General features: G+C 41.7%; 3 protein-coding genes across 7 annotated transcripts in view; 2 read left to right on the top strand and 1 right to left on the bottom strand.

Annotated features, from left to right (window-relative positions):
- Positions 1–19356, bottom strand: part of LOC135501914 (CDK5 regulatory subunit-associated protein 3-like) — a 281400-nt gene that overhangs the window by 88801 nt on the left and 173243 nt on the right. The gene's annotated exons all lie outside the window — the stretch shown is intronic.
- The window catches only part of LOC135501909 (serine beta-lactamase-like protein LACTB, mitochondrial), a 158523-nt gene that overhangs the window by 19923 nt on the left and 119244 nt on the right, over positions 1–19356 (top strand). The gene's annotated exons all lie outside the window — the stretch shown is intronic.
- Positions 171–3053, top strand: LOC135501921 (ras-related C3 botulinum toxin substrate 1-like). Of its 2 annotated transcripts, XM_064794356.1 has the most exons (3): positions 171–260; positions 578–1086; positions 2272–3053. In XM_064794356.1, the coding sequence occupies exons 2-3, from the start codon at positions 862–864 to the stop codon at positions 2629–2631; spliced, it is 585 nt and encodes a 194-aa protein (XP_064650426.1). In that variant the 5' UTR covers positions 171–260; positions 578–861; the 3' UTR covers positions 2632–3053. The 2 variants fall into 2 exon arrangements, with proteins under 2 accessions (XP_064650426.1, XP_064650425.1); XM_064794355.1 differs by lacking the exon at positions 171–260 and having other exon boundaries at positions 566–1086.

The raw sequence follows: 19356 nt of genomic DNA, 5'->3' as shown, positions 1-19356 counted from the left end.
CACTTTTTTTTCAAATAACCAGGCCCTGGACAGAGTTGATTTACTCCTTTTGACGTGAAGAAAGATTCTCCCTTTCAACCATGATCAAAACGAGATTAGTTCTAAGAATGAAGTTGTGACAATGATATAGGAAATACCTTTTAAGGTATTTGCATTCTTCCTGGTGTGTTTAAGGCTTCACTGTGACTATTTCCTGGATAATACTCAGTCATCATAATAATCCATAATGATCGCTCGATAATCCGTGATTGGACTAAATGGTATGTATTGTAACACGAGAAGTAGGGCAAATATCCATGAACTTGTGACGTGAACTGGTAACCTCGAGGCATGATTTAATTCATATACAATTACACCTGCAAGCTGTACATGGTCTAAGTATTAGTGTGAGGTCCCCCTGTCAATAAACAAATGACGTCATTGTTTCCAATTTGATCCTGAGTATATAATGATCTCGTCTTTGTCCGATTGACGATGACGGCCAAATCACACGAGGCTAACAACCGGAATAGGATGTCGTAGGCGGATCATGCTGTGTAAGCCCCATTGAATTTTTTAATAATTTTTCTTTTTTGAGACGCTATCATTCCAATTCAAATACTCTTCATAAGCAGACGTTGAAAACAAGGATCCAATTTAAATACTCTCCATAAGCAGACGTTGAAAACAAGGATCGTTTTGGTAGGTCTTAACACGCGCGGTTGCAATATTTATGTGAGAGGCGCTGCCGATCTGACGGAGGCAACACAGGCCGTGACCGACTGAGAGTGACATTATCGACAACTAAAGGAATTCGCGCCTTGTCATTTGAGAGGTCACCATCACCTTGGAGAGTCGTCCTGACGTCGAAGCAACACTTCCATGGATCACATCAAGTGTGTGGTGGTGGGAGACGGCGCTGTGGGGAAGACCTGCATGCTGATGACCTACGCCAGCAACACATTCAGCCATGACTACATCATGACCGTGTTTGATAACTACTCGGCCAATATCATGGTGGACAACTCGCCGTGTTCTCTGAACCTGTGGGACACAGCCGGCCAAGAAGATTACGACAGGCTGAGACCATTATCTTATCCAATGACGGTGAGTAAAGAAGATATAACCCCCCAACCTCCGCCCTATACCGTACTCAAAGCATGTAAGCGTTTCACCAATGACAATGTCCAATGATGAAATAATCCCTTTCGGTGATTTCCACTTTTTTCAACCTTTTCATTCAAAAGAGTTATGGAACATGTTGGTACCTGTACAAAAATATGATGGACATTATTTGTAAAATGGATTAAATGGCCCGGAAGTCCTTAAACGTGGTGGAGCCTGTGGTGGTCGAACACTGTAGTTTTGGCTTAATGTCAGAAGTGCTTATCTTGACAATTAGAACACCATTACCTAACGATAATGATGGAATTCCTCGTGAACCCTGTAATGTGGGTTCATGACATTGTCTCCCAGCTGAATATCAGGCTTCCGGGGAATATCCGCGATCCCATTTGATGATATCATATCCGAGACAAGACCACTAATGAATATTCATAGGTTGGAGGGTCCAGGCCTATCTATTAGACGAGTGCATGTTTTTTACTCTCAAGTACATATTTGGAGAGGTATTGAAAAAATATTTGCTGTGGCAAGTCCACAGATATAAATAAATTGTTTGGTAAAAGAAATAATTTTGAATTTCGACAACCTGGCCATAGGGGGGTGGTTCAAATTTGGAGTGAAAATGGCCGCTATGGGTAAAAATGTCCACTTGTGTCAAACTTGTCAATTTAAAAAAAAATTCCGTGGTCAATCACCAATTTAAATCGCACCAGTTACTCGCAAGACTAACCCGTATATCATATCCGAATTTCAGTTTCACTACTTGACGCGTTCTTTGATGCGTCGCGGTCAAACATTGACAATTTAACTGCTAAAAGGCTTAAAAAATCAATTGTGGTCTTGTCTCATCCTACATTATGCACCACTATCCAGGATGCTAATAGAGAGGTTTAGGTACAAGATCATGAAAGCTAACGTTCATTCAGTAGGCCTACACTGCGACTGGTGAACAGGAGGTATGGTTTCCTTGGAGGCAACACACGTCCGTGCACAGGCCATGGTTAACGGGTCATTCGGGTGAATACAATTCTTACTGGAGTGACCTTGTCAATCTCCTTATAGCGCTCCTTTTCAACTTTGCAGAAGACCGGTAGGAGATCACTTTAACACATATGATGATTCCCCTTGATAGATAATGTAGTTATTCTTATTCTTTGTTGTTTTCAGGATGTGTTTCTAGTGTGTTTTTCCCTGATCAGCCCCACCTCACTAGAAAACGTGCGCGTAAAGTGGTATCCAGAAATCCGTCACTACTCTCCGAACGTCCCAATAGTTCTAATCGGGACTAAAGAGGACCTGCGCGAGGACGATGACCTCATCGATGTATTATGTCATCAGAATAAGAAACCAATCAGCAACGTGCAAGGGCTTGCTATGGCCAAGACGATAGGTGCTTACAGATACATTGAATGCTCCGCATTGACGCAGAAGAACTTGACCACTGTTTTCAACACGGCTGTGCAGGCTGCAATGAAACCAGTGAAATTGCAGACCAATAATGGAAATAAGAAGTGTAGACTGTTATGATCCGTGGCTAAACAAGTCAATGTTCCGGCTGTTAATTTCCGTATTCTTTAACCTCGGGTAAGGGCTGATACTGGAGAGTTTGAGATCCGCGAATTATAGCAAAATTTATACGTATACTTATAGACATCCGCGTACTTTTGTTAGCACGTCGTTAGGGGGACCTGGAATAAGTTTTCCCTCACTATAAGGACATATTCCCGGTTGTGGGGATTAGGGCAGGTCCTCATAACTAAGTTGCTTTATAACGCGGAGGAAATGGGGAGATCGATGGAGATATCGACTGACATCGGCGGCCCCATAACCAACAGACAACGTCCTCGTATCATTGAATATAATAAATACACGCGACACGGATCCAAGTTTTTTTTCTGTTTGCTTGCATTAGACACGCATAAAGCTACGGTCACGAAGCACCGAGTCTATCAAACACGTGTAAGATTTTTAAATACTTTGCTAATGAGAATCAAGTATGAAATTTTTTGCGAACAATTCTATTTTCTTTCGTAAGTTTTTCGTTTGGTCGATTTCTGGTGAACAATGAGAGAATACCTTATTCTGCATATTCTGATGTCGAGTATAATATATGCTGTCTTGCCAACATCTCTCAGGAAGCTAATGGTCATGACTCGGCCTGCTCTTTTGGCGCGGTTTTATCCATCATTTGAAAACTGTGCCTACATCAGTGTAAGTGTAAGCAACTTATCACAATTGAAGCTGGTAGATAATGCGCTGTTTTCTCCGGTGGCTCCACACAGTAACATATTATTGGCTGGCCAAAATGAAAGTCCTCAACTAAATGGTTAAGAGATTGGGACATATCCCATCATTACCAGCTATTGCGGGCCTAGCACACTCTGTTTTGAATAGAGGGAGACTCCATCATTCCTATTGTTTGAGATTGGACAGGTGTGAATTAATCTGGCAATTAGCCTCCTGTGCATTGGTGCATACAAACACTAAAATGTTTGGTTTTTGCTGATTTAGGGTCAAATAAATCAGCCAAAAGTTTTGAAAGCTTCACAAATGATTGTTGCAAGGAAGTACTTTATGATAGTTTGCGAAATTTTGATTAATTCTAGGTGGAAAGTAATATTTTTCGCATATTTGTTGGGAAAAAAATTGAAAATCCTCCAATTTTCAACCCCCCTATGGACACTATGAATTTTTCTCCAATAAAGCTGAAATCTTGGGAATATAATCCTAAGAGTTATATCAACCACGTCTGAAGTCGGGAGTTTGTATCAAATGTATAGTTTCGGAGCTAGCGCAGCTAGAAAAGCCCCCAAAACCCACTTTCTCAGGAATTTACACTACGGGCTACGAGTGAAGCATTACAGATTTACCAAAATTTTCAACCTATAGATGGACACATCGAATTTCCATCCAAATCACTCCAAATTTTGCCAGTAAATACCTAGACATATATAGAATTGTGTCAGAAGTCGGGAGTTGGGATTATTTTAACACCCCGCCCAAAAAGCCAACTTTATTGATATTTCCTATGCATTTTCCATTAGGCTTGCCAGGACCAATTAAGCAGGTGCACTAATTGGCTTAATTGGCTAGGCCCGCAATAGCTGCATTCTTTAACTGAAGAAGTATTAATTCGGATTTGTCTCGAATTTAGCTTACTGTAGATATGATTAGGTCTTAGTGGTCATTTCCTGCACCTTGAGAGGCTCTTGTTCGAAAGTTACTGACCACAAATGGCCGACGGTCTGACTGCAGATATGAATGTTTGACCAATAAGTGAGGGAAAACTGATGTCCTATCAGCATGCGTTGTGTGTGCGTGGTTCATTATTGTCAGTATTGCCCGAGTGAAAATCTTGGTTTTCCTCAAAACACGGATTGATTTCCCCAAATTTGTTATGTTCAGCTTCCAATTAGACCTCTGTTATGAGGAACCTGCACAAGAAAACGTGCCAATAGGGGACCCTGCAGGCAAGTGGACCGTGGTTGTAATGAGAAAGCTATTTCCCTGGTCAATGATTATTGAATATTTCATCCCCTAATTACTCTACATGGGGAAATAGCATCAAAAATGTTCTTTTATTGGTCCCTAATTTTACTTTGATGAGTTTTAGAGAGAAAATCAACAAAATTTAATTTTATTAGAAAATGCACTGGAAGTGTACCGTTTAGTACTGGTGCTGCCATCTAGATTTTTAGTTCCGCAGGTTCCTCATTGGAACACCTCTCTATAAAGTTCGATCAAAAAGAACTTCTTCCCAGATCGGGCTTTTTCCACTGGTTCGTCACACTGTCACTCAATGTCAATATATTCTGTTCGCCAATGGCAGCAGAGCCATGTCATGCGGAGGAAGGTATGTCCGCTGAGCGTTGTTCCACTGAAGTGTGTATTGCAGATGTGTATTATGGCGTTTTTCGTGTGTGCTTCCGAATTTGAGTCGGCGATGATGGCCTAGGCCTACAGGATCAGTCACAGCAGGGATAGGGTATACTAAAACACTAAATGTATTCCCATGTCTGTGAATTAATTCCATCACAACATGAAGAGTCTAGTTCCATCACAACGTTAAGTCTTTATATGTAAGCATGTCTATTACACGGACCGAAAGTGAATGGTACTGTGCCTGCGTTCTTCGATAGAAATGGGACGACGCCGTTAGGGTCAACGAACAATAGAAACGTAATACATTAATATGATTCACCTTTGCATGAATCCCTTCAGCCATGACTGTGATGCCCTAAAGTCCAGCCTATGGGGGCGGTCCCTCTCTAAGAGTTCCATATCTCCATCTGGCAATTCCCCGATCCACTGACGAAATTCCCTCGTTGTTTGTCCTGTGAGATCTTTCCCAGCTACGGGAAAACCCAGCATCCTTCTATTTCGATACCAGTCTGCTAGAGAATCTTCCACCTCGGGCCAGAAACCTTTAAAGGTCATATATCAAGGTTTTTTGCCATTTTCTGCTGTAAGACGATTTCAAAAGTGTACCGAACACTTTATACAATACAGAAAACCAAATGCAATTAGCTCCATCCATTTTGAAGATATAGCCAATTATGTGTTTGACAACTTGATTACCTGATCAGGCTAGCAACTGGCTTGTTAGAGCCAGGCGGCGGGTTCAGCAAAAGTTGTGATGTAGATCAGGTCATCTGTACATGTCATGCAATCATAAAAGCAGGAGGGCCTTAATTAATTATGCACACCTGGAAGTAATGTGTTTCATTCACTATGGTGTATTGTGTGGCTCCGAATTGTGTCAAGGCTAGCACAAAGAACAATCGAATGACGGATGGGACCCATTTTCATGAATTTCCAAAGCCAGTTGAACGAGAGAGGAGGAAGCTGTGGATTCGGAAGTGCAAACGTTTGGAGTGTTGGAAGCCTGGGCCTTCGGCCAAACTTTGCAGTGATCACTTTATCGATACGGATTATCACATGAAGCCGGATATCTGCATCCAACTGAATATTAAATGCCACTTGTTAAAAACAGCTGTTCCAACCATGTCAATTGCATTTAATGCCCGAGGCTGCTGAGGTCGGTTGTTATACATAATGTGTAGGGGCCTGTGATACCGCATAGTGTCTTCTTGTGTTCCAGCCATAGCAAGGTGACAGCGACACAGGTCAGTGTCAGTGACAGCCACTGTCAATGACAGATTATTGTCATCTGACATCTAGGCCTATCTAGCGTTGCACGGCATTATATCGTCAAGTCAAGATGATTGTGCATAATACCGTCACTTTTCAATAGTAGTTCAGCGTCATGACATAACTGGCGATACAACACTGACGAGGCGAAACAATATTGTGCAACATTAGTCTGTTCAAAAATCATACATGTTATGCATCTGCAACCGTCTATCAATGTCTTCTTTGCTATATCGGCAGGTCTGCCATGCAAATTGATTAACCACAAATTCTAATCACTTTCGTCCGAATGATCACTCTCATTATGATCTAGTGATATTAATGGCTCGAACATGTACAGCTCAACGTTTAAATATCCTTCTGTATCGACCAAAACATCCTCAAATTCACTGCTCTCACTCTCTGAACTGTATGCGGAAGCCATCTTGCTTTGTTCTGACTGACCTGATCTACGTCATCAAAAAATCCCTAGCGGCCACATGTGGAACTAATCTAAAGTTGTGTGTGGTGGGAAATTCAAATAGTTTAAAATTGAAAATTGAAATAACTAAATAATGACTTTATTATTAGAATTTTTTTAATGTCTGGGATCTTGTTTTTTTAACCCTCAACATATTTCATGAGTATCAAGCATGTTTTCAAACCTTGATATATGGCCTTTAAGCACAAACAATGGCCTAATTATCAGCTGTATACAATCATATGACTTTTCTGTGAACAAGCAAATAGTTTATGCTTAAAGAGATCAAAATCTTTATTTAGACTGGCTGAACGTTGTAAAAATAACTAAATAGGTGATTACATCTTATGCAGTTTTAACTGCATAAGATGTAATCACCTAATTAGTTAACATTACTGACTCCAGTCAATTAAAATTGACTGGAGTCAGTAATGTTATGCACGATATGCAATGTTACCTTGATGCCAGCTCACGACCCGGGGGAACTCGAAACTGCTAAATTTTAAGAATGGAAGCTTATTTCCGCCTTAGGTTTTAACCGGGCCGTTCAAAACTCCCCATTTTTACAAGCGTTTCGCGATAGGTTTCCTTTAGCCTGTGGAAATCGATTGCTTACCATTGCCAAGTTGCCGGTATCTTCTCATTCGTCATCGTCGTCGTTGACCCTCTACAAACTCAGTTCTAATGTCATCTTCGTTTCTTATCCAGTCCTGAAATGTCGGCGCCCGAATATTTCGGAATCTTGCAAAATGAGTTGGTGTCTGCCCATGTTCCAGCCCTTCTAAATGAGCTAACCAATATTCATCCAAATAATCGATTTTTTGCTGTAAGGAGTATGCCTGAAGCCGTCGCCTTCGCGCTCCCCCAGCCTCGTCCATCGCCGTATTTGAACAGCATGAGGAAAGAACCAAAATAATCCAAAAGCAGATCATTCGTCTTCGTTTGGAAAACAAATTTTGCAGTGTGGGCCTTGATCAGGCGCGTGTCATGCCCTATAGACATTTCTAGGCCTTACATCATTCGATTGATTGAGGGGCTGATTGAAGGCCTACAAAATACCACCATTCGTACAGGTAATACAAGCTGTTCCATCTATTATTTTGCTACCCCTACTATATTACGGTATTATCAGAACTTAGAAAATTTTATGACATGGACTCGCGTCGAGGTAAGTTGAATTCTCCCGCATGTAGGAAGATTAGAGTTCACAATGAAGTTGTTTTGAGTTTAAGCAATGCTTGTTTTCTCTTGCTACTGTATATAAAGTCACGCTGTACATTTGCCACTCAGTCATTTGTTAATTAAATGTTTGTGGTTATTGTAATGACTTGTTTCTTCATTTATCAACCGTGGTTATAATTAAAGCATGAGTGGCCCGACAGGAGGCGAAGATATGAGTTCACCTCTGCAAGAATGGTTCGGGTCGTCTGCTAAAATGACGGTAACGTAACTGAAGACATGTCCCGTCACAATCAGGTCGACTTTGTCGTGCTGGATCGGTACACGTAAGGCAGACGTTACATAGAGCTTCACGCTTCACTCCTCACGCCTCATGCTTCACGGTTCACTCGTGAACCGAAGAATTAACAAGGTATTTCAATGAGCCCTGTTGCCTAAGTTGAAATGCCTTGGAAATTCTTCGCGTCACGAGTGAACCGTGAAGCATGAGGCGTGAGGAGTGAAGCGTGAAGCTCTATGTAACGTCTGCCTTACGGGTCACTGAGGTAAAAGACCCTCTGCATTAGTGGCAGCAAAGTGAAGCAACATTTTATATCTGGCTTACGACTCGGATTGAAAATCCCGAAAAGATCCTGATTTTATACGATTCCGGCCATTCATTAACGAGATATATATACATATTTGCTAACTAGCGGCCTGCCCAAGAATCAGATCAGACGGAAATGTTATCTACATGGTCAGCAGTTGTCAGGATAGACACTTCCCAAAGACAAGGTGACCTGCCAGTACCACGATGTCGCCATCTATATACAGAAACTGGAACGTCGACCTTCCCGAAAGAGCATCTGACCGTACAAGTTGAAGTGTGTTATTTGGTTATTTCACTTTCCTTTATCACGATATTCTACTTATTTCTGACCATCGGTTGGAACAACTAGAGCCTGTATGCTGTTACTGAAGCAAATGAGATTGATTTGCTCTCACTAGTGTGAAAAAGTGTGGTGCAACTCGATTTGAAATGTAACATGTACTCTTTCTATGCCTAATCTATTGAAATATGTACTCTTATGATAGAAACCATTGCAATCAATTCGGGTAAAACGGCGATTCCTTTAAATACAATGAAACAGATGTGCAGCATCTAAGGTTACACAGACTAAAACAGATTTGTTCGTACCGTGGAGTGATCATGTTACTCGATGCCAACTCCAACATCGGGTGTCAATTTAAGCACCGAATTGAACCCCACTTGTTCTGTGTTTTGGGGTGAAATTCAATTGAGGCCATATCCATATCAAGTTTGACCCAGGCTATTTGTACTACAACACCATGAAGTTCCCGCTCCCATCTAATTGTGCCAATACCCCGCTTGTCCAGTGATTCATCATTTCCGTCATCTATCAAAGAGTTATAAAGTCCAGGACCAGTAACAGTGCTGGTACTTCAAACATTTTGTCGGAGTGAAGCGAATGGAAAGATCAAGTTCCCAGTGTCCATCCCATTAAAGCATTGCAAGCCCTTGTAGAATTGTTCTTCTTGATTTTCACAAAACTGCCGGGCTACGATTTCCGAAGTTTCCTCTGGCTCGTTATGAGTTCTCAGGATCTCTCTGGTTCGAGTAGCCAACTGGTGCAGTCATGTAGCTTTCATGTTGAATAGTTCACCTCTCACAACCACCCCTAAGAAATTAGATAAAGTCTGTATGTACTATTAACGTGATTATCCAGCATCGAGTCTACATGTACTTCATTGACTTGGAAGGGGAGAGTAACGTATCATGTCAGCTGCAGAGAGCAGTAGTGGCGCCAATGAACAGAGCCAGACTTAAGACCGAATCAGCTTTCAACATCTGCTGTCAAACCGTCTGCTTGACATCAAAATCTTGCCTGGTTAAAATCTTAACTCTGTCATAAACTCGTCATTCTGGCTGCGACCGCCTCACAGTCATCATCATGTTTCTCCTGTGGATGCCTGTTTTAGCTGTTGCTCTTTCATTAGCTCCGGCTGTCGCACCCTCGGGTAAGTTAACCATAATTATTCCTCACATTTCCCGGCAGCAGTTTCTGATAATTTCAGTTGCCTTTAGTGTCAAGCCATGTCAATACCTGCTACATTTCGGTAGTTTCAAATGCGTTAATGGGCGAGTTTGTAAAGTGAATATAACGTCACACTGTTTTATTTAACACTTCAATGAATAACTGTGGAAAATCTAATCCTATGAAGTTTTTGAAAATTGTGTCAGTAGCAACAGAGGAGTATAATATTTAAGGCATTGGTACCGAACTGGAGGTATTGATTGTCTCACCCAAACCGCGAGGGTAGAGCTAAATTGTAGACCAAAACCCAGACGTAGCCGAGATTTTGGCCAATATTTTAGCTCTACCCGAGCGGTTTGGGTGAGATAATCAATACCGACAGTGAGGCATCAATTTCTATTCTAAAACATCTCAAATTGAATATCGAATAATGTGGTTTTAAATGCTTTTGAAAAGCTTCCACATTTTGCACCAACCCAAGCGGTTATGGTTTTCTCATCCGAACCTCTGTGGTGAAAACGAGGCTATATATATTATCCATTATGACAATGAAATAAAGGGACTTATCTTGTCACATAAGGTTAGTTGGGAATATAAGTTCATGGTGATGGATAGTTGGCGCCAGAATCTAACCGAGCATATATTTGTCTTTATGGTCATAGAGGGCGCTACCAGTGCAAATTATTGCATTTAAAGGGAGCTAGTGACATTAGGGTAGTTTGGAGTATCGATTTTGGTTGGTTCATGGGGATTGATAGGTGGCGCCAGCATCTAACTGTGCAGATATTTGTTGCTATGGTCATGAATAGAGGGGCTACAAGTGGGGATGGAAAGGTGGTGCCAGCGCGAGGAATGGAAGGTATGAGACCCGCACCACACCAGAGAGTGAATCTCAAAATCGAACCCATGACTGAAGCACTTCACCACCCCATCGAGGAGTAACAATCAAGAATTGTATCTATGACTAACACGCTACAACATCACGTTAATGAGGGGTAAATATATACATATTCAAACCCAAGGCTTACGTTCTTGAGGAGTTAATCCCAAGAATGGAACCCATGACCAAGCATTACACCATCCACAATATGGAGGTACGGCTATTCTGTGGCCGTTTTAGCCAAAGGTTAATTTTAGGAAGACAAAATGGCGGTGTCAAAAATAATGGTCGCTCTCCCATTGCGATCGTTGCTTTCTTTGCGCAAAGTCCAGTAAGCCCTCTTAAATAACTAGATTTGATGATAAAAATGTAAACTTTACGTCCTATTCATCATTTTTGTAAAATGTGTCGCATGTCTTCCAAATTTGCATCTAAAAGCTTCGTAAAACAATGGCTACTTTTGTAAAACACCCTGCGTGCCTTAGTGTTTGTCGATTAAATGTTTCAGGTGGTATGTCGAGCTGTGGTTCGTGGCTTCTTCTCGGACCTAGGATCGAGTCCAAACCAAGCGGCCTTGGTGGCCTAACCCTATCTACCGTAGGAGCCACAACTCTCACCACCGGCCCTGAAGGTATCAACGCATGGGTTTTCACCGGGCATAACTACGTCAAGATAACCAGTGACAGAAAGCTGGATATTGAGCGTGATAGTTTCACAATCGCGACTTATCTTTACCAAGACGTACTTAGAGACGAAATAATCGTGGAGTGGAGAGGAAGAGGAGATTTCGGAACTCACATGTGCATTTATCAAGGAAAGCTTTTGATCAACATGGATGCCCATACTGGACGCAGCCTTGGTGAATTTCATATTGCTCCACCAACTAAGAAATGGTCGTTCGTAGGGATCAGCTACAGTCAACAAACTGGCAATTTGGTGATGTGGGTCGATGGTAATGTTGTCATCAAGAATGTCGGAGCCATAGGACTCCGAGACATGTTGGGTGATTTGTACGTTGGAATCAGGCCGGCAAATGGTGGGTCCAAATTCACGGGAAAGCTGGCCGGAACAACGCTGATGAGATGTGCAGTCAGTGGTAAGGCCCAGATCGAGGAACTTAGGAAGCTGATCATAAGTAGAGCCAAACCTGGTAAGTTTAAACACGATGCTCTTTCTACCACATGGGTAAATCATTAGAATACGAAGGTTTACCTGACAATGAGTTTTCCCTCACAGCAGTCTTCTCATGTGATGAATTATCTTCTTATCTGAAATGTCGGTATTCGAATTACATCGTGAATACATAACACTTTTTTTGTTCTCGATCTGGCGGCGTATGCCCAGTAACCACAGACATAGTCTCGTCATCTACCAGGCATACTTCGCCCGATATGTCCGTTTAACCAAGCAATAACTAAGTTATTGTTCTGACGGTTTGGGTAAGAATAACCTAGCAAGGCCTATTTCGGCGAAAAACTCTGACCATCTGACCCTAATGTCATGCGTATCGTAGGAACGTTTGCCATCGAAGCGCATGGGGTATGTGGGCCTCTCTGCAATTCGGCATCGGCTTCTTAACAGCTTCCAAATGCATATGATGAGAAAGTTATCAATCACAATAGACTTTAAGCTGGGAGACAGTAGTTCGATCTATTCTGAACTGCTTTATTCTCATCACTCTTCAAAGTATGCAAATTGGTTCTTTGTTTTAAGGAGACAGCACGAGGCTGTCTCCTCACTCGCAAAAAGTAGCTAAGCTAACGCAACGATCTACTCTACAACTTGGACGTTTGCAGTGAGTACTCTCTCTATGTAGCCGGTTTGGCAAATAAATATATATTTCTCAAATTTTGGCCAAATCGGTCCATAATCAATCTATATACAGTGTTGTGTTAGTCATTCTGAGTGTATCTAGGGGATAAAAGTGCAATTGGTCGCACTCGGCTGCGATATCGAGCTCCGAGTAGAACTTTTCATCTTGTGCAGCATCCGAGCGGCGTATTTCGGCTCGAAATTACCCCACGGCCAACTCTCTCATATAACTAGATGCATCCGTACCATCTCTCTCATATAACCAGATGCGCCATCTCTGTCATATAACTGGATTTGATGTTAAAGATGTAATGCCAAATTCATAAAGGGCTTTTAGCTTAAAACAGCGTTTAACTACTGAATAGAGAGATTCAAGTCCTTCATGTAAATCTTCCCAGAATATGAATAGGCCCCGAAACTGATTAGGGAGAAGTTACAGACGACTAACCCTTAAACGCCCTTTATGAATTTGGCCCTACTTTATGTTCCTATTCATTATTTGTTTCAAATGTGTCACATGTCTACAAAATTTGCATCTAAAAGCTTGGTGTTCTCCAAATTTTGGTGATGACTACCTTCGTAAAACAATGACTACTTTTGTAAAACACCCTTAGTGCCTTAGTGTTTGTCGATTAAATGTTCGATTTCTGTTTCAGGTGGTATGTCGAGCTGTGGTTCGTGGCTTCTTCTCGGACCTAGGATCGAGTCCAAACCAAGCGGCCTTGGTGGCCTAACCCTATCTACCGTAGGAGCCACAACTCTCACCACCGGCCCTGAAGGTATCAACGCATGGGTTTTCACCGGGCATAACTACGTCAAGATAACCAGTGACGGAAAGCTGGATATTGAGCGTGATAGTTTCACAATCGCGACTTATCTTTACCAAGACGTACTTAGAGACGAAGCAATCGTGGAGTGGAGAGGAAGAGGAGATTTCGGAACTCACATGTGGATTTATCAAGAAAAGCTTTTGATCAACATGGATGCCCATACTGGACGCAGCCTTGGTGAATTTCATATTGCTCCACCAACTAAGAAATGGTCGTTCGTAGGGATCAGCTACAGTCAACAAACTGGCAATTTGGTGATGTGGGTCGATGGTAATGTTGTCATCAAGAATGTCGGAGTCATAGGACTCCGAGACATGTTGGGTGATTTGTACGTTGGACTCAGGCCGGCAAATGGTGGGTCCAAATTCACGGGAAAGCTGGCCGGAACAACGCTGATGAGATGTGCAGTCAGTGGTAAGGCCCAGATCGAGGAACTTAGGAAGCTGATCATAAGTAGAGCCAAACCTGGTAAGTTTAAACACGATGCTCTTTCTACCGCATGGGTAAATCATTAGAATACGTAGGTTTACCTGACAATGAGTTTTCCCTCACAGCAGTCTTCTGATGTGATGAATTATCTTCTTATCTGAAATGTCGGTATTCGAATTACATCGTGAATACATAACACTTTTTTTGTTCTCGATCTGGCGGCGTATGCCCAGTAACCACAGACATAGTCTCGTCATCTACCAGGCATACTTCGCCCGATATGTCCGTTTAACCAAAAAATAACTAAGTTAATGTTCTGACGGTTTGGGTAAGAATAACCTAGCAAGGCCTATTTCGGCGAAAAACTCTGACCATCTGACCCTAATGTCATGCGTATCGTAGGAACGTTTGCCATCGAAGCGCATGGGGTATGTGGGCCTCTCTGCAATTCGGCATCGGCTTCTTAACAGCTTCCAAATGCATATTATGAGGAAGTCATCCATCACAATAGACTTTATGCTGGGAGACAGTAGTTCGATCTGATCTGAACTGCTTTATTCTCATCACTCTTCAAAGTATGCAAATTGGTTCTTTGTTTTAAGGAGACAGCACGAGGCTGTCTCCTCACTCGCAAAAAGTAGCTAAGCTAACGCAACGATCTGCTCTACAACTTGGACTTTTGCAGTGAGTGCTCTCTCTATGTAGCCGGTTTGGCAAATAAATATATATTTCTCAAATTTTGGCCAAATCGGTCCATAATCAATCTATATACAGTGTTGTGTTAGTCATTCTGAGTGTATCTAGGGGATAAAAGTGCAATTGGTCGCACTCGGCTGCGATATCGAGCTCCGAGTAGAACTTTTCATCTTGTGCAGCATCCGAGCGGCGTATTTCGGCTCGAAATTACCCCACGGCCAACTCTCTCATATAACTAGATGCATCCGAACAATCTCTCTCATATAACCAGATGCGCCATCTCTGTCATATAAGTGGATTTGATGTTAAAGATGTAATGCCAAATTCATAAAGGGCTTTTAGCTTAAAACAGCGTTTAACTACTAAATAGAGAGATTCAGGTCCTTCATGTAAATCTTCCCAGAATATGAATAGGCCCCGAAACTGATTAGGGAGAAGTTACAGACGACTAACCCTTAAACGCCCTTTATGAATTTGGCCCTACTTTATGTTCCTATTCATTATTTGTTTCAAATGTGTCACATGTCTACAAAATTTGCATCTAAAAGCTTGGTGTTCTCCAAATTTTGGTGATGACTACCTTCGTAAAACAATGGCTACTTTTGTAAAACACCCTGCGTGCCTTAGTGTTTGTCGATTTCTGTTTCAGGTGGTATGTCGAGCTGTGGTTCGTGGCTTCTTCTCGGACCTAGGATCGAGTCCAAACCAAGCGGCCTTGGTGGCCTAACCCTATCTACCGTAGGAGCCACAACTCTCACCACCGGCCCTGAAGGTATCAACGCATGGGTTTTCACCGGGCATAACTACGTCAAGATAACCAGTGACAGAAAGCTGGATATTGAGCGTGATAGTTTCACAATCGCGACTTATCTTTACCAAGACGTACTTAGAGACGAAATAATCGTGGAGTGGAGAGGAAGAGGAGATTTCGGAACTCATATGTGCATTTATCAAGGAAAGCTTTTGATCAACATGGATGCCCATACTGGACGCAGCCTTGGTGAATTTCATATTGCTCCACCAACTAAGAAATGGTCGTTCGTAGGGATCAGCTACAGTCAACAAACTGGCAATTTGGTGATGTGGGTCGATGGTAATGTTGTCATCAAGAATGTCGGAGCCATAGGACTCCGAGACATGTTGGGTGATTTGTACGTTGGACTCAGGCCGGCAAATGGTGGGTCCAAATTCACGGGAAAGCTGGCCGGAACAACGCTGATGAGATGTGCAGTCAGTGGTAAGGCCCAGATCGAGGAACTTAGGAAGCTGATCATAAGTAGAGCCAAACCTGGTAAGTTTAAACACGATGCTCTTTCTACCACATGGGTAAATCATTAGAATACGAAGGTTTACCTGACGATGAGTTTTCCCTCACAGCAGTCTTCTGATGTGATGAATTATATTCTTATCTTGAATGACGGTATTCGAATTACATCGTGAATACGTCCGCTGTTTTTGTTCTTGATCTGGCGGCGTATGCCCAGTAACCACAGACACAGTCTCGTCATCTACCAGGCATATTTCGCCCGATATGTCCGTTTAACCAAGCAATAACTAAGTTATTGTTCTGACGGTTCGGGTAAGAATAACCTAGCAAGGCCTTGTCATTCCAAATAGGTGAAATAAAACTCCAATACCAAAGTTTTAGCCTTGTGGTAGCTTTCGGCACCTCACACCTGTCAACATATTATGTATATGTCTCCGCTCTCAATAGAATTTGGAACAGAAAATGTTGGCCATTCAAGCATGAGCGGATTACAGTTAAGGGTACACTTTCGTAATTTCAATAAAGAGGAAATCAGGCATCTTATTCCACGAGCAGCACGATCGTGTGGCAGGATCAGCGTTCAGAAAATTGAGATATAAGGGTAGAAGCTAATTGTAGAACTCGAGGAGCTAGATTTTGAGAGAGAACATTTTGTTACGGCCTTACTTGAATTATATATGCAGGCATATCTCTGCCTACGTAATGCCATGATGTGGGTATAATAGGGTTACAGGAAAATTCGTCCCCGGATAATTCGTCCCTAGAAAACTCGTCCCCGCAAATTCGTCCCCGGATAATTCGTCCCCAAGAAAATTCGTCCCCGGAAAATTCGTCCCCGAGGATAATTCGTCCCCGAGGATAGTTCGTCCCCGGAAAATTTGTCCCCGAGGATAATTCGTTCCTGGAAAGTTCGTCCCCGAGGATAATTCGTCCCCAGAAAATTTTACAAAGTTGAAAGTTTCTGACTTTACTTTCCAAGACTCTTAAGTCTTGTCGAATGGACTGTAGTAATAACTACTACTTTCGATTTTTCTCATTCAGTGTAACATCTCTCTTTACTACCCTACTAGCTAGTTACCTACCCCACTATTTTTATAGTAGGTAGAGGTAGGCAGGCGACATATTTTATTGAAGAATTTAGAGTTTTTCTTTCATTCTGACCAGTAAAAATACTTATTTGTAAAGAAATAAACTATTTCGCCTGCCTACCTCTACCTACTATGAAAAGAGTGGAGTAGGTAACTAGCTAGTAGGGTAGTAAATAGAGATATAACACTGAATGAGAAAAGTCGAAAGTAGTAAGTAGTAGTTATTACTAGAAAGTAATGTCAGAAACTTTCAACTTTTCTCTAATTTTCCGGGGACGAATTATCCTCGGGCACGAATTTCCCAGGGACGAATTATCCTAGGGGACATATTTTCCGGGGACAAATATTCTGGGGACGAAATTTTCCTCGTGGACGAATTTTCCAGGGACGAATTTTCCTAGGGGACGAATTTTCCGGTGACGAGTTTTCCGGGGACGAATTTTCCGGGGACGAATTTTCCTAGAGCCGTATAATAGTATGCATCTATGTAATGAGAAGGACTGATGCAAGTGTTTCGTCTTTAGTCTTTCATATCTTTCCTGATTCGTTTTAAAGATGAAAAAAACTTCATATTTTGAGAAAAATGATAACTTCAATAGAAGGTTTTTTTCTGTTTCCAATCGTGCCGATGATACATAAGTTTATCAAATCTTTCGATGTGCTCACAAAAATTAATTATAATATGGTAATTGTCTTTTCAGTGCCAACCCTACGTAAGTCTGCCTGAAACACAATAAGCAACATCTGGCAAATTTAGAAGTGCTGAAAACGCCAAAGGGTTTTGCTGACAACACGTTTTATGTAAAGAGAAACTTGCCCTAAAGGCGTTGAGTTACAGAAGGTTATATAGGTCTTTTGTTCTTTGGTTTCATGGGTGGCTTCATGTGGTAAGGATCTTGTTTCTTCTGACGTGGTCGACAGATGTACTGTTCATGAGTGAATTTCAAAAGGTTTGTTGGTGTACCAGGGGCACATTCGTCATATTCATATACACGTCTTATGGCGAAATTGGTCACTGACCAGTATTTACAAAGTATTTACAACTTGTATTAATCGACACTCTTATAATAGAGATGAAAGCAGTCTGTGCTTGACACAATTTGATGAAAGTGACAGCTGCAGGTGAACATGTTTTTTTGACATACTCCTTCAAAACTGGGTCTAAATTAGCGTCCATATGGCATATTCGATTAAAATCCAAAATCAGTTTACTCTTCAAACATTTGAATTGATTTTACCTAAAGAGCTTTGAAAAAAACTGTCGACGACGAACATGAAAACAAACCCCTCGAGACATGTCTGATTCATTTTTGCGCTTCAATTGACATAGCGAGTTTCCACAAATCTCACGAATTGCAAATTACGAATTACGAACTGATTTTACCCGAGAACATTGGTTTCCGAGTTAATCAACGTCCGTTACCCGTGGAAGGGTAATATTGAGGGGACCATCAGAAAGCCCCCGTCATGTGCTTTCAACGGTTATGTCAACATTATTTAGAGTATCCGTAATATGATTTCCTTGCACCTACTGTATACATCCAGACCGAATGGAACCATCGGTTCTCTTCACAAACTCTGTTTCCACGAAGTGCGTACCTTAGCATCTTTCATATGCTGCAGTTATCTATACAAGCATCGGAACGTCCTTTGGTTCATCCGAACAAAAGCCAATATTTTGGCCAAATTTGCCATCCCTTTGCGTGTCTTCTTAACCGGTTATCATTTTCCTTCATAAACGATATTGCAAACGGATCTCCATCCACACGACCGAAAGGGTGCTCTAAAGTTTATAAGTTTCAAGTGTTTTTCTGTTGAAGGATTAAACATTAACTAGGGAGAGGAAGAGGTTTTCACTGCCAGTAATTAACTTCCTTTTTCTTCAAGAATGCACAGATGATGTTGCAAAGAGATGGATAGGGGATAAATGTGTCAACCGCTGTGCTCCAGAGGAGATCTTGGATAACACCAAGAAGATCTGCACACCGAGTGAGTATGAGACATCACAGGATTAGCCTATAACATAGCACTTATCCATTTAAATATATCTGTCTTTCTGTAGTTTATCCTCTTGATGCAGCTCGACTGTGGTAAAAGAGTGTTGTATTTTAAATGCGTTGCAACTCGTTTTCATTATCTGCACTCGCTTTTTGGATGCGACCTCACCAAAGGCTTTGCCAAAGCTACTTAACCATAGCGATCTCATTCATGATAGAGTGACGCGCAAGTGCGGTGTGAATTCCTTAAGCCATGAGTTTGTACATTAATACGCAAACACTAGGTGGATTCAAAATAGAATCCATTCTAAGCTGAATGAAGTTTCGTAACCATTAATTGTCGTTTAATGCTTTACCTTTTTCTCTAGGGTGCACCGAGTCTCAGTTATGGAACATCCCGACCAAACGATGTGTAGACAGTATGTAT

Source organism: Lineus longissimus, chromosome 17 (genome assembly GCF_910592395.1).
Source record: "Lineus longissimus chromosome 17, tnLinLong1.2, whole genome shotgun sequence".
NCBI lineage: Eukaryota > Metazoa > Nemertea > Pilidiophora > Heteronemertea > Lineidae > Lineus > Lineus longissimus.
This window is presented reverse-complemented; position numbering and strand designations above follow the sequence as displayed.

What these genes read in the sequence shown, in the direction of transcription:
- LOC135501921 (XM_064794356.1), top strand. Translation starts at nt 862, where the DNA reads ATGGATCACATCAAGTGTGTGGTGGTGGGAGACGGCGCTGTGGGGAAG. An exon ending in CATTATCTTATCCAATGACG is followed by an intron (nt 1,087 to 2,271) that starts GTGAGTAAAGAA and finishes TGTTGTTTTCAG; the next exon opens with GATGTGTTTCTAGTGTGTTT.